At 41.2% G+C, this 21,967-nt stretch overlaps 1 protein-coding gene across 6 annotated transcripts in view; it reads left to right on the top strand.

Moving 5' to 3' along the window:
- VPS13B (vacuolar protein sorting 13 homolog B) overlaps positions 1–21,967 on the top strand; it is a 1,005,617-nt gene that overhangs the window by 688,989 nt on the left and 294,661 nt on the right. For all 6 annotated transcript variants that reach the window (XM_075920304.2, XM_075920302.2, XM_075920305.2 and 3 more), the window contains 2 exons: positions 14,392–14,518; positions 18,636–18,779. In XM_075920304.2, coding sequence (XP_075776419.2) covers positions 14,392–14,518; positions 18,636–18,779 — 271 coding nt within the window. The remainder of the gene's footprint in view (positions 1–14,391; positions 14,519–18,635; positions 18,780–21,967) is intronic.

Below are 21,967 nucleotides of genomic sequence, written 5' to 3'. Positions count from 1 at the left end.
GAGCTGGCTTGAGCCCGCTCTTAGGCTATGTCTACGCAGCAGCATTATAACTGACATTATTCTGAAATAATGCAATTTGTGTCTACAGTACAAGCAGTTATTTTGACATAATGTTGAAATAATATTGAATGGGAGGACTTCTTACTCTGACTCCGGTAACCCTCATTGTACGAGAAGTAAGGGAAGTCCAAGGAAAAGTGCTCTTTTTTGGACTTCCTGCTGTGTAGACATCACCAAAAGCTGAAATAAGCTATTTTGACTCAAGTTGCGTAACTTATTTCGACTTTACAGATCACCTCTGAGAGACAGTAGTTCCCCACTCATAAGCACAGTGTCTGTGTGTAGAAAATAAAGGATGGAAGTCACCCAATATTAATTAGGGAAAACTCCACAAGTAGGATTCAATCCTAAAATGTGAGCAGAACATCCACCCCAAAATGTGTGAGGCAGTGTCTCTGCCTCGTGCTTTTGAGTTCTACCATCAAAAGTTTATTTACTGTGCCCTTATCTGCTCCCCCATCACACCCCACTCTCAGTGATTCTCCTTGGTTAGTGAGGACCCAAAGTTCCTAGACACATCTCTGTGATTTCACCTCCCATGGGTGAAGGTAGGGAGGAGGAGGATGTATTTTGTTGCCACCACCAGCCACCATTACCTCATTCTTCTCTGCTCCCATTGGCTGCCTGCTTGCCCTTTCCACCAGCTACCTGCTGTTACTTGCCTCTCTTCTGTGACTTCTACAGGTCAGTTTCTTCAGATTTCATCCAAGTCTTAGTGATTGTCATCTTTTAGTAGAAGACTCTGAAGTGGACTGGGAGAAAATGCTGACCTGCCACAAGAGATTTCAAGTTCTGTGGAGCAGTTAAATAACAAAGGAGTTTATTTAGCTTTATCTTTGAACAGTGGGGAGAAACAGGTTAAATCAGACTAGGGATCCTTAGAAAGAGTCCTTACTTCCTAACTGGGGCACTCCTTCTCCACCACCCCTTTTACTTTCACAGGGTGCTAGTATTTGAGCCCTTGGCTTAAAGAGATCTTTTCAGATGAGAGCGAGCTCCCTCATTCAGGATAAATTAAGCACAGTTCTACTCCCCTCATACAGTAAAGACAGTAACATTGATATCATTTGATTTAGATCTCCCACATTGCAGGAGAAGACCCTGACAACTGGGTAATAGATTATTTTTGTGTGGCAATCGCTTGGGTTGAAACTGTTCCATTTTTTAGAAATGAATAGTCGTTGGAGCAAGGAATTGTATTGGGGTTTCCCACATACTAGGTTAGTGCCCTATCGCCAAGCTTATGGTCATTTTTACTCTTTCTCTCTTGAATATTCATTGTCATTATGAATGACTGTGAATTGCCTCTATGAATAACAAACCCTAATGAAGCCAAAACATTTTGATTTTCACACAACTGTTTGATGAACTTGATGCAAATTCAAAAATAGTTTCAGATTGATCAAAAATTGCATTTCTTGGCCAATATGAACTCTTCACTGCAAATATTTCACTGATTCAGGACATCCTGAAGTATAGCTAAATGGGAAGGAAAACTAATAAGATTAAAATGTAGGTAAACAAATTATATCAAGAGCATATAACAGATAAAGGAACTAAAATGGGGAAAAAACAAAGGAAACCAATGCACTGGGAAAGAATGAGAAATGACTGAGAAATTCAGTTCAAATAAGTAAGCTCTGGAGTGTCACCACTCTCTGCAATTAGGGCTAATTAATTTATGCCTGGCTCATCTCCTACATTTGTATGGAAAATTCCATCTTCACTATAGAATTCACTACTGAGGCTATGGCTACCCTGTAGCCTTCTTCCGGAAAAGCATATGCAAATGAAGTGTGGCATGGAATATCGCTGCACTTCATTTGCATAATTAATTAGCAGCCACTTTTTTGCAAGAGGCTTTTGCGCAAAAAGGAACTATGTAGATGGCTCCTTTTTGCGCAAAAACCCCCTCTTGCGCAAGAGCCGTTCTTCCTGAAAAAATGAGGAGGAACGACTCTTGCGCAAGAGGGGGTTTTTCATGTAATATATGGAGATATACCTATCTCATAGAACTGGAAGGGACCTTGAGAGATCATTGAATCCAGTCCCCTGCCCTCACTGCAGGACCAACTACCGTCCCATCTACACAGCTCCTTTTTGCGCAAAAGCCTCTTGCGCAAAAGTGGCTGCTAATTAATTATGCAAATGACGTGTGGCGATATTCCATGCCATGCTTCATTTGCATACGCTTTTTCAGAAGAAGGCTACAGTGTAGCTGTAGCTTGAGAGTGTTACAACATAGGTTGAATTATAATAAAGATTAAAGTCAACGTACTGAAAGTTAGGCTAAGAGTTCTCAAAGAGCTCTAACTCTTCCTTCTTTATCATACCAAATGTAAGCTATTTGTCTTCATTTTGAAGGCACCTCATTACCCTACCTCTCATCTGTCATTCACCATCAATGCCAGCCTCCTTCACCCATGTGTTAAATTTTCAAACTAGCATGGTTGTGCTTACTCCCATGCTGCCCATCATATTCGGGAGGAGCTCCCCATAAACATCCACAAAACTATCTCATTATCTTCCTTCAAAATCCTCCTCATAACTCTGTTTTGGTTTGATGCCTCCAAAAAGCTTGTCAAATAGTTACAGTGATGCTGTGCTTATGTAGCGGCTGCTTATGCTGATCTATATTAACTCATTGTTTCCTTGTACTCCCCTGTATCCATCTTTGTCTCGTGTTTTATGCTTAGATTGTAAGCTCCATGGGGCAGGGACCTCTCTTTGTTTTATGTCTGGGCATCACTTGGTTCAGTGAAGTCCTGGTCCATAATTAGGGCTCCTAGGCATTCTCAGATGTAGCCTTCATTCAGCAGTCAGTTTAGGGCACTGTTGTGCTTTGCCAGAACAGTTTTATTGCCTCAGAGCCTTATGTTAGCATATGGTTTTTTAAGTGTACTATACTTTTTGTGTAGGTGATCAATACTTTAATGTCTCTGAAAATACTGATCTTAAAAAGGGACATAAATATATAACAGATGCACAAGTGGACCTTGGATGAATGCACTCTGGACCTAGAACCATCATTACATCTTTCACAATCAAGTTTTTTCAAGAGCCCATATGGTGTACACCTGTGTCAACTTACCAGTGCTCTTAGGTGCTGTGTGGAAGACTTAGTAATTCAAAGTGGAACTTGTTGTTTTATTCATTTTGATCTTTACATCCCCTCTTTCCAAGTGAGTTGTGTTTGGCTTCTGTGTACTTTTACAGTTCTTTTGCTGATACTTGATTTGGTGCCTTTTTAGATTTACCAACTAATATTAATTGATAATCAAAGAAACAAACATTTGATAGGCAAATTAGGACAAGTAAAGGAATGTAGGTGGATCTATAGTACATTTAAAGGAACCATTAAGCAGCCTTGATGTTACATAAAAAATCATTTAAAATGCAGTAGTGTTACCCACCAAATCAAAGTATCACATTTAAGAAATTATCGTATTTATTGTTCACAATATATTTAAACAAAGATCAGGTTGCTGTTCTTGTGTCCATGTAATAATGCATAGAATCATGGAATACGAGAATTGGAAGGGACCTCGGGTACTCATCAAGTTCAGTCCCCTGCACTCATGGGAGGACCAAGCACCATCTAGATCATTGCTGACAGATGTTTGTCTAACCTACTCTTAAAAATTTCCAATGATGTAGATTCCTTAACGTCCCTAGGCAATTTATTGCATAGCTTCACCCCCCCTGACAGGAAGATTTTTCTGTGTCCACCTTAAACCTCCCATGCCACAAATTTAAGTACATTGCTGCTTTTCCTATCATCAGAGGTTGAGGAGAATAATTTTTCCCCTTCCTCCTTGTAACAGTCTGTTTATATCACTTTTGTCTTTCATATATTTAAGTCATTGTTGCCAGCAATTTTATGTAATATTTAGCAGTATGCTCTTTCAGTATCAGAGGTATGCCTACACCACTCAATTCTTATTTCCTCTTCATCAAAGACAAAAATACTTCCTTATTTTCTTGTTGTTCAATGAAAATAGAGACCTGGACAAATTTTGGTTTAAACTTAATCTAGATAAGGCTGAGGAGATGCTGATTGCCACAGAGAAGCATTTGTGGAACTGGAGATGTGGAACTGTGTGACTTCTGACCTTCTTTAAAACATAACTCTTATAATAATCTATATTCCAGAGATTTAAAAAGAATCCCAGTTTATACTTAAACTTATTCATAAGAAAAATGGAGACAGAAGCCCAGGAGCAGAGTGGAGGCTATCCTGTTAATTGCGTCGAGTGTAACATGTATGATTACCTGCCCTGTGGGTAGGCGGCATATGTGTGCACCCGTTGCAAGGAGCTTCTGACCCTCAGAGACCGAGTTCGGGCGATGGAGGCCAGGGTGGCTGAACTGGAGGATCTAAGGGAGGTAGAGAGATATGTTGATGAGACTTTCCAGGACACTGTAGTACTGCCCACCTCCAGTCTGAGAGCCCCAGTGCTCTTAAGGAGGATGAAAGTCTCAACAGAACAGAGCATTCAATGTGAGCAGAGGGAAACCATCCTGTAGTTGGAACCCCCCTTCCAGAGAATGTTGCGGTATCCTCTCGCACTGAGGATACCTCTGAGGGGGAGGAGAGAATGCCAGTTGTTAGGAAGAGTCAAGTGTTAGTAGTGGGTGATTCGATCATTAGAAACATAGATAGTTGGGTTTGTGATGACCGGGAGAACCGTATGATCACTTGCCTGCCTGGTGCGAAGGTTGCAGATCTCTCAAGGCATCTAAGAACATAAGAACGGCCGTATTGGGTCAGACCAAAGGTCCATCTAGCCCAGTATCCTGTCTGACGACAGTGGCCACCAACAGGTGCCCCAGAGAGGGTGGACCGAAGACAGTGATCAAGCGATTTGTCTCCTGCCATCCTTCTCCAGCCTCTGACAAACAGAGGCCAGGGACACCATTTTATCCTCTGGCTAATAGCCTTTTATGGACCTAACCTCCATGAAATTATCTAGCTTCTCTTTAAACTCTATTATAGTCCTAGCCTTCTCAGCCTCCTCTGGCAAGGAGTTCCACGGGTTGACTACACGCTGTGTGAAGAAGAACTTTCTTTTATTAGTTTTAAACCTGCTACCCATTAATTTCATTCGGTGTCCTCTAGTTCATTCGGTGTCCACACCACTCATGATTTTATATACCTCTATCAAATCCCCCCTCAGTCTCCTCTTTTCTAAACTGAAAAGTCCCAGTCGCTTTTACCTCTTCTCATATGGGACCCGTTCCAAACCCCTAATCATTTTAGTTGCCCTTTTCTGAACCCTTTCCAAGGCCAAAATATTTTTTTTGAGGTGAGGAGACCACATCTGTACACAGTATTCAAGATGTGGACGTACCATAGTTTTATACAGGGGCAGTAAGAGAGTCTGCGTCTTATTTTCTATCCCTTTCTTAATAATTCCTAGCATCCTATTTCCCTTTTTGACCGCTGCTGCGCACACTGTGGAAGTTTTCAGAGAACTGTCCACGATAACTCCAAGATCTCTTTCCTGATTTGTTACAGCCAAATTAGTCCCTTCATACTATACGTATAGTTGGGGTTATTTTTCCCAATGTGCATTACTTTACACGTATCCACATTAAATTTCATTTGCCATTTTGTTGCCCAATCACTCAGTTTGGTGAGATCTTCTTGGAGTCTCTCACAGTCTGCTTCTGTCTTGACTATCCTAAACAGTTTGGTATCATCTGCAAACTTTTCCCCCTCACTGCTTACCCCTTTCTCCAGATCATTTATGAATAAGTTGAAAAGGATTGGTCCCAGGACTGACCCTTGGGGGACACCACTAGTTTACCCCTCTCCATTCTGAAAATTTACCATTTATTTCTACCCTTTGTTTCCTGTCTTTTAACCAGTTCTCAATCCAAGAAAGGACCTTCCCTCTTATCCCATGGCCATGTCATTTACACAAGAGCCTTTGGTGAGGGACCTTGTCAAAGGCTTTCTGAAAATCCAAGTATACTATATCTACTGGCTCCCCCTTGTCCGCATGTTTGTTAACCCCTTATCTAGATAGACTTATGTGTAGTGCAGAGGAGGAGCCAGTGGTCGTGGTACATGTAGGTACCAATGACGTAGGGAAGGGTAGGAGAGATGTCCTGGAGGCCAAATTTAGGCTGCTAGGAAAGAGACTGAAATCCAGGACCTCTATGGTGGCATTCTCGGAAATGTTTCCAGTTCCACACGCAGGGCCAGGTAGGCAGGCAGAGCTTCAGAGTCTCAATGCGTGGATGAGACGGTGTAGGGAAGAGGGGTTTGGATTTATTAGGAACTGAGGACACTTTTGGGAGAGGGGGAGCCTATACAGGAAGGATGGGCTCCACCTAAACCAGGGTGGAACTAGACTGCTGGCACTAAACATTAAACATTAAAAAGGCCGTAGAGCAGTTTTTAAACTAAGAGATGGGGGAAAGCCGATTGGTGCGGAGATGCACTTAAATCTCCATTAATAGAGATTCTCTAAGCTATAGTCAGAAAGAGAGGAGAGGAGAGGACAAACCATGGGCCAGAGCAGACAAACAACTTCATATAAAGGAATCCAGTGCATCAGGGAAGGGCAGACAAATAAGCAGTGGCAAATTTTTAAAGTGCTTCTACACAAATGCTAGGAGTCTGACTAATAAGATGGGTGAACTAGAGTACCTCGTATTAAAGGAGGAGATTGACATAATAGGTATCACTGAAACCAGGTGGAATGAGGAAAATCTGTGGGACACAATCATACCGGGATATAAAATATATCGGCAGGATAGAGCAGGCCGGGTGGGTGGCGGGGTGGCACTGAATGTGAAAGATAATGTAGAATCAAATGAAATAAAAATATTAAATGAATCAACATGTTCCATAGAATCTCTATGGATAGTAATTCTATGCTCCAATAATAATAAATTAGCAGTAGGGATATATTACCGACCACCTGACCAGAACAGCGATACTGACATTGAAATGCTGAGGGAGATTAGAGAGGCTACCAAAATAAAGAACTCTATAATAATGGTGGATTTTAATTAGCCCCATAGTGACTGGATACATGTCGCCTCAGGAAGAGAAGCAGAGATAAAATTTCTCAATGGCTGGTACAGGAACCCACAAGGGGAGAGGCAATTCTCGATTTAGTCCTGAGTGGAGTGCAGGATCAGGTCCAGGAGATAACAGTTACGGGACCGCTTGGGAATAGTGACCATAATATAATAGCATTTAACATTCCTGTGGTGGGAAGAACACCTCATCAGTCCAGCACCCTGGCATTTAATTTCAAAAAGGGGAATTACACAAAAATGAGGAGGTTAGTTAAACGGAAATTAAAAGGCACAATGACTAGAGCCAAATCCCTACAAGCTGCATGGAAACTTTTTAAAGACACCATAATAGAGGCCCAACTTAAATGTATACCTCAAATTAAAAAACACAGCAAGAGACCTAAAAAAGAGTCACCATGGCTTAACCACCATGTAAAAGAAGCAGTGAGGGACAAAAAGATATCTTTTAAGAAGTGGAAGTCCAATCCTAGTGAGATAAATAGAAAGGAACATAAACACTGTCAAATCAAGTGTAAAAATGTAATAAGGAAAGCAAAAAAAGATTTTGAGGAGCAGCTAGCCAAAAACTCGAAAAGAAATAACAAAATGTTTTTGAAGTACATTAGAAGCAGGAAGCCTGCTAAAAAACCTATGGGTTCCCTAGATGATCGAGATATAAAATGAGCAATCCAGGACAATAAAGCCATTGCGGATAAACTAAATGATTTCGTTGCTTCAGTCTTCACGGCTGAGGACATTGGGGAGATTCCCGAATCTGCACCGTCCTTTGTGGGTGATGAATCTGAGGAACTGTCCCCGATTGAAGTGTCATTAGAGGAGGTTTTGGAACAAATAGAAAAACTTAATGTTAACAAATCTCCGGGACCAGATGGCATTCATCCAAGGGTTCTAAAAGAACTAAAATGGGAAATTGCTGAGCTATTATCTGTGGTTTGTAACCTATCCTTTAAATCGGCTTCCGTACCTAATGACTAGAAGGTAGCCAACATGACACCAATATTTAAAAAGGGCTTCAGAGGCGATCCTGGCAATTACAGACCGGTAAGTCTAACTTCACTACCGGGCAAATTAGTCGAAACAATAGTAAAGAATAAAATTGTGAAGCATGTAGAAGAACATAATTTATTGGACAAAAGTCAACTTGGTTTCTGTAAAGGGAAATCCTTTCTTACTAATCTGTTAGAGTTCTTTGAAGGGGTTAACAAACATGCGGACAAGGGGGATCCAGTAGATATAGTATACTTGGATTTTCAGAAAGCCTTTGACAAGGTCCCTCACCAAAGGCTCTTATGTAAATGACATGGCCATGGGATAAGAGGGAAGGTCCTTTCTTGGATTGAGAACTGGTTAAAAGACAGGAAACAAAGGGTAGGAATAAATGGTAAATTTTCAGATTGGAGAGGAGTAACTAGTTGTGTCCCCCAAAGGTCAGTCCTGGGACCAATCCTTTTCAACTTATTCATAAATGATCTGGAGAAAGGGGTAAGCAGTGAGGTAGTCAAGTTTGCAGATGATACCAACAGTTTAGAATAATCAAGACAAAAGCAGACTGTGAGGGACTCCAAAAAGATCTCACCAAACTGAGTGATTGGGCAACAAAATGGCAAATGAAATATAATGTGGATACGTGTAAAGTAATGCACATTGGGAAAAATAACCCCAACTATACGTACAGTGTGATGAGGGCTAATTTGGCTATGACAAATCAGGAAAGAGATCTTGGAGTCATCGTGGACAGTTCTCTGAAAACTTCCACAGAGTGTGCAGCAGCGGTCAAAAAGGCGAATAGTATGCTAGGAATTATTAAGAAAGGGATAGAAAATAAGACCTAGAATATCTTACTGCCCCTGTATAAAACTATGTTATGCCCACATCTTGAATACTGTGTACAGATATGGTCTCCTCACCTCAAAAAAATATTTTGGCCTAGGAAAGGGTTCAGAAAAGGGCAACAAAAATGATTAGGGGTTTGGAACGGGTCCATATGAGAAGAGGTTAAAGCGACAGGGACTCTTTAGTTTAGAAAAGAGGAGACTGAGGGGGGTTATGATATAGGAATATAAAATCATGAGTGGTGTGAAGGGAGCGGATAAAGAAAAGTTATTTATTGGTTCCCATAATAGAAGAACTAGAGGACACCAAATGAAATGAATTGGTAGCAGGTTTTAAACTAATAAAAGAAAGTTCTTCTTCACACAGCGTGTAGTCAACCTGTGGAACTCCTTGCCAGAGGAGGCTGTGAAGGCTAGGACTAGAACAAAGTTTAAAGAGAAGCTAGATAAGTTCATGGAGGTTAGGTCCATAGAAAGCTATTAGCCAGGGGATAGAATTGGTGTTCCTGGCCTCTGTCTGTCAGAGGCTGGAGAAGGATGACAGGAGACAAATCACTTGATCATTGTCTTCAGTCCGCCCTCTGTGGGGCACCTGGTGCTGGCTACTGTCATCAGACAGGATACTGGGCTAGATAGACCTTTGGTCTGACCCAGTACGGCCATTCTTATGTTCTTATTAGAAATCAATGACCACTTTGTCTATTAAGGATGTCTGCCAACCGTCTGTGTGCTTTGTAGTGGTGTGGTCTGACCAGATTAATTGTTGCTTCATGGACTACCAGTTAACATTACAGGCCAGATTAATCTTTTTTCAGTTAATGAACAGATAGTCTTGTTTGTCCCTCAGATGCCGATCTTATCATAGTCATTCTTGTGAGACAAACATGAAAAACATTCAGAAGTTTCTATTAATATAGAAGCCCACTTTCTGAGCAAGAGTATTTCATATTTGTGTCTGCACATACCACTTCTGAGGGAGTTCTGTGCTACTGCGCATGTGCAGAATTTGTCCCCTGCAAGTTTCTTTGCTTCCCCTCACAAAAATGTTGATTCAGGCACCCAAAACAGCTGACAATGAGGTAAATCACAGGGAAGGAGGGGAAATAGGGCTAGAGATGTCCCAAATGGTGGCTTCTACCATGTACCATGATCAGCTGCTAATCCCAAGAAGGGGAAGATGACACTTGCTTTTCCTCTGCAAGGGGTAGCTGAATCAGATCCTTCCCCAGACCTGGACTCACCCTCTCCCCTTCTCCTGCCGGTCCAAACACTCCTCAGCTGCAAGGGGAGGGGTCAGTGTACAGGGAGTTGCTCCCCCATCTGCACAAGCCCCATGTACCTGGACCCCCATGCCCATAGTCCCCCACCGAACCTCACCCCATACCAACTCCCCACCCAGTCAAGCTTCATCTCCTGCATCAGGGCACCCCACACTTAGACCTCCATCTTTGCCTCCAGTCTAGCCCCAAATAATCTCCCCACACTTGAACCCCCACCACAAGGGCTCCCAACCCCCTGTACCTGGACTATTCGAATGAGTTCCCTGCACCTGAATCCCCACCCCACTGAGCTCCAACCAGCTGAATATGGACCTTCACTGTACCAAGCCCCACTCACCAAACATCCAAACTCCCTGCCAAGCCCCATCCATCCACACACATCTGGTGAGCCCCAGCCATCTTCAACTGGACCTCCCTGCAGAGACCCTTTGCCTCTGCATCCAGAACCTCCCGATATGCATTCACATTCCCCAGGACCTGGAACCCCTACTGACCTGCCCACATTTAGATTGCCCCACAGAGAATCCTCTTACACCACACTGGATCCCCCTCATTAAGCCCCTCCACACTTGCATTCTGCTGGGCTGATTTTACCTGCCCACACCTGGTGCACCTCTCATTGAGGGGCAGTGCTCTGTGGTGTTTTGGGGGCAGGCCCTGGTCAGATGGAGCCTCACCAATGAGTCCATGTCCCGGTGAGTGTGAGGTTCCTGGGTGATTTCCCATCTCTGTGCAACCTGTGGCCTGTGCTCCCCACTGCTATACAAGATCCTCCACATTCATTTACTCACAAAAAATGAAGAATATTAAAACATTGTGCAGAATTTTTTAATTTTTTTCATGCAGAATTCCCTCAGGAGTAATATATCACTTCGAGAGCACTTCTGCTAATTGCCAGCAAAGTAAAATTCAAGGTAGCACAGAGCAGGGAATTTGAAGGAAAAGGCCCTTTGTAATGTTTTGTGGTGCAATCCAGACCGTTAAGGAGTTATGTCATTGCTTGGCCTGCAACTCTGGATGCTTTAAATGCTATATTGCTGTGTCTCAGCCCTGACATCAACAGGCTGCATACCTCGCTTCTGCCACCCAGGTGCTTTTTACAGAGAGATCCTCTTACTCCTGAATTTTCCCAAAATGATGTACCTCTGTAGTGTCTTGCCTTCTCCTGGAACATGTGCAGAACTTAAGTTTATTGCTCCTGTAAACATTCAAGTATCAGAGGGGTAGCCATGTTAGTCTGGATCTGCAAAAACAACAAGAAGTCATGTGGCACCTTATAGACTAATAGACGTACTGGAGCATAAGCTTTTGTTGGCAAAGACCCACTTCGTCTTGTAGTGGAAATTTCCGGAGGCAGGTATAAATATGCAGGCTAGAGATAACGAGGTTAATTCAGTTAGGGAAGGTGAGGTCCATTCTATCAACTGATGTGGAGGTGTGAACACCAAGAGAAGAGAAACTGCTTTTGTACTTGGCTAGCCATTCACAGTCTTTGTTTAATCCTGAACTGATAGTGTCAAATTTGCAGATGAACTGTAGCTCAGCAGTTTCTCTTTGGAGTCTGGTCTTGAAGTTTTTTTGCTGCAGGATGACTACTTTTAAATCTGCTACCGTGTGTCCAGGGAGATTGAAGTGTTCTACAGGTTTTTGTATATTTCCATTCCTAATATCTGATTTGTGTCCATTTATTCTTTTACGTAGGGATTGTCCAGTTTGGCCAAAAGAGAACCTTACTTCTACTTCTGCTCTTATGGTGTTATAGCTGTCCTGATTCCTGTCTCTGGCTTTTTGCTGCTCCTGGTGGTCATTATACAGTATACCTGTCCCTGCTATAGCCCCCTCATTTTTATGTCTTAGCTCTTACCATTTAGGAGGAATTCTTGAACAAACAGACATGGACAGACAGACTCACTCGCTCACAGACAAACACTCTTAAATATATAGTAGATAAAGACAGAAGTGTGACTAGCAAACCAAAGTAAAATACACTTATAAGACTAAAAATTTCAGGAAGTTACAATTTAAACTTAACTCCCAGAGATTTCAGGCCCTTTGGCTGAAGGGACCCAATATTATATGATTTCAAGAGCTGCAGCCCCATGGAATCCCTGAGTGATGGACAACTATAGGTTCCCTCCCTTTTTTTACAGTCCAGTAAAGGTTAGAAATGTATTATTTAAAATGTAAGCCCTAATGAAATGCCTTTTCCTTCCTGGGTGTGGATCATAGAATCATAGAACTGGAAGAGACCTCAGAAGGTCATCAAGTACAGCCCCCTGCTCGAGGCAGGACCAATTCCAACTATGTATGCCATACTGTTGGTGTATACTCCATACTGTCTTCTCATCCACTGGTGATTCTTATAATACAAATTATCTCTGCAATTTCCCATACAAATTCATAGTCCACTGAATTTGACCACACCTGATTTGAGATGTTAGCCTCTTTCTTTTGTTATCAGCTCCTCCTGTTAAAATACAATTTAGACATATATTGCCAGCATATGTCTATGAAGTCCTGTGTGAGTTTACCATGCATACATCACTCAAGAATATTAATAAGTAACATATTCTTTTTTAGTGTTATATTATGAGATGACACTTTTTGTGAAAGTGTCATGATAACAGGGTGTTAGGTACAGTGAGTATGTCAGGGCTGACGAGATGCTGACACAGAATAGTGAGCCACCAGTAGGGCTCTGTGTCCAACACTCATCTGTTGAGTTTGCTTCAGCTAGACCAGGGCTACCCAACTCTGGAAACCCCAGGGGCCACAATGATTCTCATAGCACATGCCAAGGGGGGGGGCTGCAACTTAAGTGTGGTGGCATATACATGCACATATATATATGCAAATAGCACATTGACGGGCTGAATACCAAGATTAAGGCAAGACTACACAACACACAGGCCCCATTTAAGTCAGTTCTGCTGATATTAATAAAATGTAATATTTACCCAATTTCCACCCATATGACAGCACTTTTAATGAGCAATGACAGTCCATGAAATTAGCTACTAAAACACATATCAACAGAAGATCATTATATTGACTACTTTTTTGTTTTGGCTCCCACTCGCAGGCCGCATGTTGAGCCCCGTGTAAACCCAAGCCGCACCACAGGCCGCAAACAAACGGGCCCATGGGCCGCATGTTGAGTAGACCTGTGCTAGAAGTATATATAAACCCAAGCCTGGCCACATTCAAGTTTCATTGTGAGATCTACTTACATAATCATAAAATAACTTAAGTATCCTGTTTACTGACACAAATATTCATAGAAAATGAATGTCAATATTCTTATTAGAAGGAGCTAATGTATAGCATGCTCATTCAAACACAGAAACACATGCTGGAAGACTGGCATTGCTTTATTATGGGGGAGGAATTTAGATGATTATGTTGATCTATGGTATCAAATACTTACAGTAACGGTAAGATGTGAATGGTAGAGTAGAGGTTTTCTATTGTTAGATGGTTTAATTTGTCATTTGCTTGGTTTTGTGATTTTGTGCAACTTGTGTGTGTGGCAGCTTTTAACGGTTTCAGTACTGTTAGATATATAAGAACACCTATTTAAATGTAAAGATCATTAACATATTTTGAAAAAAAATTGTGATTTATAAGTCAAATGTATGTGGCCTAAACTGCTTCACAGTAATTTATTTTTAAACATATATTAACTCAGTAAAAGAAAAAAAAACCAATATTTTCTCACTTTGTATGATGTGTATACTAGTGAGGAATTTAGAGAGTAAAAAGTGTAGATAAATTATTTTTGTTTCAAACACACTGAGGACACAATGGATTTGTGTAAAGTATTAATCGTTAACATTAGAAAAATTTTTAATTTTGCCTTTATTGTGAAGTAATTAAAAAAATAATTATTTATATCCTGGTCCTATAGTTGAATCCCTTTGGGCCTTACATGGCATTGAACTCCACTAAATTAAGTGGTCTTGTTCATGGGCTAATGGCCTGACAGCAGGATTGGGACCATTGTTATTAATAATTATTTGTTATTTATATTGTGGTAGCACCCAAAAGCCTCAATGAGAATCGAGGCCCCATTTTGGTAGGCCCTGTGCATAGGAAGAACACGGAAAGATGGTCTCTGCCCTCAGCTACTTACAATCTAATTGATTAATCTTTTTTTCTTTTAGCATAAGGAGGCATCAGGAACGGAGAGCAATTTTAACTCCAATTTTAACAGATTTCACAGTGCGAATAACTGCAGCTCCTGCAATCATTTTCACAAAAATAATTTCACCCGAAAACTTGCACACAGAGGTTAGTACAAAATTTAAATATATATTATTGTTCCCATAATATAAGAACTAGAGGCCAGCAAATGAAACTAATGGGCAGCAGGTTTAAAACAAATAAAAGGAAGTTCTTCTTCACACAGCGCATAGTCAATCTGTGGAACGCCTTTCCTGAGGAGGTTGTGAAGTCTAGGACTCTAACGGGGTTTAAAAGAGACCTAGATAAATTCAGGGTTTGAAAGAGAACTAGATAAATTAATGGAGCTTGTTAGGTCCATAAATGGCTATTAGCCAGTATGGGTAAGGAATGGTGTCCCTAGCCTTTATTTGTCAGAGGGTAGAGATGGATGGCAGGAGAGAGATTGCTTGATCATTACCTGTTCGATTAACTCCCTCTGGGACACCTGGCATTGGCCACTGTCAGCAGACAGGGTACTGGGCTGCATGGACCTTTGGTCTGATCCAGTATGGCCATTCTTATGTTCTTATTGTTCCTTTAGCACATTTTATTCCTGAAAGAAAACATTGTATTGAATTATGTTATAATAGCATGTTTATACAAAAGGACTAGATTTTTTGGTTTATCGTTTATATTGTTTGAACATTTATTTTATTGAATTGCATTATGATAGCATTCAAAGAAATAGTTTGTTTCCCTAACATCTTCTAATCTCTTGTCAAAAAACAAAAGAAAGTAGTAGAATCATAATACATCAGACATATAAAGTGATCAGATTTATGCTAGGTGCACTGCAGAATTCTTAAAGAATGTAAAACTTAAAGAATTGCGAAGATTTGACCCAACACAAAATTTAAGAAACTGTGTTCATGGGCCCCATAAAAGCAAACCTGAAAACGTCATCTCTACCAGAATCAAATAAACACAACAAATGTTCCTGAAGCATCTAAGAGACTAACACAAAATGTAGATAGCGGCGAGGAGTCCTGTGGCACCTTATAGACTAACTGAAGTGTTGGAGCATAAGCTTTCATGGGCAAACACCCACTTCATCAGATACATGTGACGAAGTGGGTCTTTGCCCGCGAAAGCTTATGCTCCAACACTTCGGTTAATCTATAAGGTGCCACAGGACTCCTCGCCGCTTTTGCAGATTCAGACTAACACGGCTACCCCTCTGATACTCGACAAAATGTAGATAGTATCATGAGCTTTCTTGGGCACAACTCACTTCTTCAGCTGAATGAAGCAAGGGGGCCAGAGGTACAAATAAATATCAGAAAAAGAGGGGATGGGGAAGGAAAGAGAGAGAAAAAAAAAATCTTGACAATTAGCGTGTCCGTGCTAAATGAGCCTAATAGAGAGGGCTGTAAGTGCCTGACACTTAGCTTTTGATGTCATTAGGGTGTGGAATGTAGTGGCCCATGCAGTTCATATCTTTGTTCAAACCTTGATTAAAGGTGTCAAATTTGCAAATGAAGGCAAGTTTCGCAGCTTCTCTCTCCAGCTGGTTTTTGAAATTGCTTTGTAATAGTCACTTTTAGATCCATTAGTGAGTGCCCAGGCAAGTTAAAATGTTTCCTAATAGGTTTCTGTGTGTTACCATTTCGAATATCTGATTTGTGTCCATTAATTCTTTGTTGTAGAGACTGTCCAGTTTGGCCAATGTACATGGCAGAGGGGCATTGCTGGCACTTGATGGCATAGATCGCATTAGTGGATGTGCAGTTGTATGAGCCTCTGATAGGGTGGCTTATGTGGTTAGGTCCTCTGATGATGTTGCTTGTATAGATGTGTGGACAGACTTGGCACCGGAGTGTATTGCAGGGGTGGGTTTCGGGGTAAGTATGATGGAGGTGTGCTGTGTGGTTGCTGGAAAGAATTTGTTTCAGGTTAGATGGTTGTCTGTAGGCGAGGATTGGTCAGTCTCCCAAGGCCTGTGAAAATGAAGGATCATTTTACAGGATAGATTGTAGATTGTTAATGAGGTGCTTCAGGGGTTTAAGTTGGTGCTTGGGGTGATGAACAGTGATGTTCTGTTACTTTGTTGGTCCTAACTTGAAGAAGCTGATGACGGGGTACTCATCTGGCTCTGTCAGTCTGTTTTCTCACTTCCCCAGGTGGGTATTTAAGTTTTAAGAATGTCTGATATTGATCCTGTAAGTGTTTGTCTCTGTCTGCGGGATTGGAGCAAATCCAGTTGTATCTTAGGGAGTATCTGTAAACAATTGATTGGAAATGTGTCTTGGATGGAAGTTAAAGGCATGTAAGTAAGAATAACAATCAGTAGAGGAGCCTGTTACACACAAGAGACTGTGGTTCATTTCTTGGCATGAGCAAATGGATAAGTAACTTAATACACATTATTTGGAGGGAGGTGCTAGTCATTGTTTGCCAGCTAACGGTGGATTATTCAACTATAGCTACCTCCTGGGAAGGGCAAAACTAAGGTGGGAATGAAAATCATATTTGCACTTTTGTAACAGGTGCAAGTTAATGAAGAAGGAACAGATATTAATTATGCAAGGGAAAGATTGCAGTTTGTGATTCTTGTAGAGTGCCATCATGAGGGTAATAGTTTTAAATTAAAAGAAAATTTAGGGCAGGGGTGGGGAACCTCAGGCCCAGGGACCGGATATAGCTTGCCTTCATCTGGCTCCTGAGGCTCAGCCCACACTCCCAGTATTGGGAAGCCAATTCTGGTGCTCCACCCACTACACCTTACTACCCCACCATGAGGCTGAAGCACACAAAATCTATTAGGCTGGGTCCACACGCTCTTGTGTGGGAGGGGAATGTGTGGAGTGTTTTTCTCCTTCTCTGTCAGGGTCCACATTAGTGAAGATTTTCTTTCTTTTTTTATTTGCTTCTCACTTGCGTGTTGCCCGCGACTGATTTTTTTCTATGGACTGGTGGACCCCAACCCAAAAAAAGTTCCCCACCCACGATTTAAGGGATAGCTGAGATGCATCGAAAGAATTCAGTGAAAAGAAACATATGAACATTACTATTGTTCACATTCAAGAATTTAAATATGTTGACTAGTTACATTCTCCTTGAATCTATTTCTTAGGGGATGCTTAATGAAGAAGGGTGGAGTCTACTATAGATTACCAAAAATTTGAACATTATTCAAACATATCCTTCTTGTGATGAGGGCGATGCTTCTGCTTATTAAGCAAACCTTCTGGATTGGTTCTGTTGTTCATTTCTGAATTTCTTGCCAGAAAAAGTCAAGAGCTGTAGTTTTGTATAAGTTTAGTGGTCATCCACCTAAGTCTGCCAAGATATTAACAGTAGTTTATAGGCGAGAGAAATCAATTAGGCTGGTTATCTTTGAGTTCCAACATATGATTTCATTATAAATCGAGCTGAGTTTATATTCCAGAAAATATATATCTTCTTGGAAGGACATGGCAAAGGAGAAATGTAGTCTATTGCCAAGCAAATGAAAACAAAAATCTGACAGCCTAGTGTTTGACATTAGAAAGAAATGAAAACAAAACTGCAAACATGAAACATTTTACATACAAGATTTGTATTAATGGTAATGTTGAAAACAAGGCAAGGTATCAAACACACATTTATGAGAAGTCTTATGATTATCTTTGCTACTAAAAGAGATAAATAGAATTAACAATTCCTTGTTACAATTCCTTGTAACACGTTGTTTTAGGTCAGCCATAATTCGAACTATCTTATCCATTACCAAGATAGCTTCCCCAATTATCACCTCTAATACCATTAACTCACAAACATCCCACTCTCCCCACCTCTAATATCATCAATTCACAGACACTTACCTTCCTTCCTTCCGCCCCACCCCCCGCATCCCGCTCCTGTTCTGAAATGTGATTTGTCCTTTTCATATGTTCTCTTTTTTTTAAATTGTATCCTTTGGTATATATGGTTGTGACTATTTTCTTCCACTATTTGATCTGAGGAAGTGGGTCTGGCCCACGAAAGCTCATCATCTAATAAACAATCTTGTTAGTCTTTAAAGTGCTACATTATCCTGCATTTTGCTTCAGCTACCCCAGACTAACACGGCTACATTTCTATCACTATTGTAACATGGTGTAAATGTCTTAAATTGGGTATAAAAGAGAATTGCAGTATAGTTGTCTTTAAAATGTAAATTATCTGCCTACCAGCCAGTTTCTGACATGTTTTTTCTTGACAGGATATTTTAGTGTGCGGACATTCTTTGGAGGTGAATATGACCACAAACCTGGACTTCTTCCTCAGCGTAGCTCAAGTACGACTTCTACAGCAGCTAGTACAAGCCAATTTGATTGGACTAGAGCCTTCTGACAAGGTCACTGAGGTAGGTTATATAACCTGTTTTCTTTTAGCATTACTCTGGCTCACATCAGACATTTATGTTGTGTGGTGGAAGAAAAAAACGTGTAAGTAAATGAATTATTCACATTATTGTTTATCAAGCTTTACGTATACTGTAGACCACTGATCTACAGTGGTTTCACACAGTTCCTCAACCAGGGGATTCTCTGCCAGTCAGTATGAGCTTTCAGGGTCCTCTTAAATCACTTCAATCCTTTTACCTTGTGTAACAGGACAGAGCACAAGTGAAGATTTCACCCAATTTTTATGTAAGTGCTGACTCTGTTTGATACTGTACAGAACACAGACGAAGAGATAATTTCTGCCCCTTACACCTTACCTGCTAAATAGACAGTGTATAATGTACTGGGAGACCGAGAGGAAGGGTCCACATATGAGATCCTCATAATGAGGTTGGCTTTTCTTATAATACAAAAAGTATTAGGCTTCTCTTCCAAATCTGAGACAAGATAATGTAGCAGTGATCTGCCAGGTTTTTAAAGAAACAGAAGTCTTTGTTGTCTAACAGACATGTGATACATTCTGGATATAATTTATGTTCTGGAGAGAGTCCACATGTGAATTGCCAATAACAAAGATAGGCCCTCATCCTGTTGCTTCAAGCAATACTCAGAGCTCCACGGGCATATAATGTTGAAATGGACCAGGTGAAAGTCTGTCATTTCACACTTTTTAATGATTCACAGCATGAGGCAACTGGGAAACTTTTTAGTTCATGTTTCTTGTTTAGCATATTTTGTTTCTCTTTAGAGACACCTGGATAGATCACATGTAACCGAGTAATAAGCAGAGGTCACTAATAAAAAATGCATTTGTGCAGTCTCTAAAATGAAGGAGATGAGGGAATACCTTGAATTTCTTGAGGTTATAGCTTATAAGAAATGTAAGTGTTTTACCTTCTGTTCATCCCCTGCTAAACACAATGGGAAGACTTGCCTTGAAATGCATCTGACAGAGTTTTTGTTAAGGATCTGTCAAAGACAGTTTACATTTATGCTGAAAAATTAGCTTGTAACTGAGGTTGTAGAACACTGGAGTTTTCTAAGAATATGAGACTATAGTCTAAAGCAGCGGTGGACAACCTGCAGGCTATCAGGTTAATCTGATTGCAGGCCATACGACATTTTCCCAACGTTGACTGTTCATAGGCACTGCTCCCCACACTCCCAGTAGCCATGGTTCTCTATTCTCAGTCAATGGGAGCAGAGAAGGCAGTGCCTGCAGACAGTCAACATTAACAAAACGTCTTTCAGCCCACAGCTAGGTTATCCTGATGGCTCGCATGTGGGCCACAGGTTGTCCACAACTTGTATAAAGCAATAAACATTTTTAATACTTCAGATTTATTTGTATAGTAGTGCTTTTCCTGTAGATGGTGAATTCTTCAAGTGTCTCCAGGTGAAGATTTGGAGACTTAAAGGTCTTCCTAGAAATATTGCATAATGGAATTGTTTTGGAGCAGATAATGGAACTGTGGGGGCTTGTTGGGAACTAGATTTCCTGTAGTATGCAATGTCCAGTTGATTGTAAACTTTCTGTGGCTAGCAGGGATCCTGCCTCTCATATGTTGAAAGAAATGGTCGATTTGGAAGCAGGAAAAGGAAAAAGCCTGTTCATATGGCAGGTCTTAGACAATGACATTGACTTCACATGCTCATTCCCAGGCTTCCTTTCTCAGGTTTCCACCTTTAAACCTTATTCAGTTCAGACCCCCTTTCATTATCTTTATCATGCCTCCTTTATATGCTGGTTGTAAATACGTTTTGGTTATCAGAAAGCTAATTTTGGTAGTATTTTTAATGTATCTCATGCATCTGGAGTAATATTGCTTCACCACTATAAAAGATAAACTCACAGTTTGTTACTTAACTTTCATGCAGTTTTGGGTGTTCTTGGGATATTATGGTCTGTGAGATGGACCGATTAAAGACGGGAATAATCATTGATCTAATTATTGATGAAGATTGCCACAGCTTTTGCTCAAGCTATTATCGTCTTACATCTTGACAACTGAAATCTCCTCCTTTCTAGCTTTGAGCCACCAACCTTTCCTTCCAAATATCAGTAGAAAAGTTGCTTATCTTCATGACTCATTATTCTGATACCACCATCCTTGAATTATGTTCATCTGCTGGCTCACCTTTTCCCGTGTTACTTCCTGTGCATGGGAATAACTTTCAGTAAGCTTTTCCAGATTCTCTGCCTTATCCTCTTAATACATTTAAAGGCAGAGACGCAGTGGGGTTAGCTCCCAGGCCAGGAGCTAATCCCGCTGCAGCTCCGCAGTTTCCCCTTCTTATTGACTGATCAACTTGTCAATAGAAATTCCATTGACGAGTTGATTAGTTGATTAAATGCAATTTAACATCCCCACTCAAGATATCTCTCAATTCAACAGGTGTATGCATTGTATTGTAGCCTGGGTTCAACCATGGTTGTGGAATGAAGACCTCAGTTGTAATATGGATTGTTGGTTTCTTTTTATGATTGCCCAAGCCTAAAGATAGCCAACCTGATTGTGTTAAATTTTTCAGCATCTTTTGATGTCATTGAGATGGTGTTGCGTCTTGATGATCTTGTTTGAATGGACAGAATTCATTTCAGTTCCTCCCTCTCTAAGGGTATGTCTAAACTACAAAGTTAATTCGAACTAACAGCCGTTAGTTCAAATTAACTTTGATAGGCGCTACACTAGCGCTCCGCTAGTTCAAACTTAATTCGAACGAGTGGAGCGCTTAATTCGAACTAGGTAAACCTCATTCTACGAGGACTAACGCCTCGTTCGAATTAACTATTTCGAATTAAGGGCTGTGTAGCCACTTAATTCGAACTAGTGGGAAGCTAGCCCTTCCCAGGTTCCCCCTGATGGCCACTCTGAGCACAACCAGGAAAACTCCTCTCCTCTCCCCCAGCCCCGGGACCTTAAAGGGGTAGACTCTGGCCAGATGGCACTTTCCAGAGACAGCCCTGCCAGCAGTCTCTGCCCCTGACCGAGTGGCCGCACGATGAGCCAGGCAGCCAGTGCCAGCGAGCCGTCCCCCGCCCAGTCCCCCAGCACCCAGGAGCAGGCCAGGGGACGTAGACAGCGCGCGGCCTCCTGGACTAGTGCGGAAGTCATGGACCTCATTAAGGTTTGGGGGCAGGCCCTCA

This window comes from Pelodiscus sinensis, chromosome 2, assembly GCF_052426305.1.
Source record: "Pelodiscus sinensis isolate ZL-2025 chromosome 2, ASM5242630v1, whole genome shotgun sequence".
Taxonomy (NCBI): Eukaryota; Metazoa; Chordata; order Testudines; family Trionychidae; genus Pelodiscus; species Pelodiscus sinensis.
This window is presented reverse-complemented; position numbering and strand designations above follow the sequence as displayed.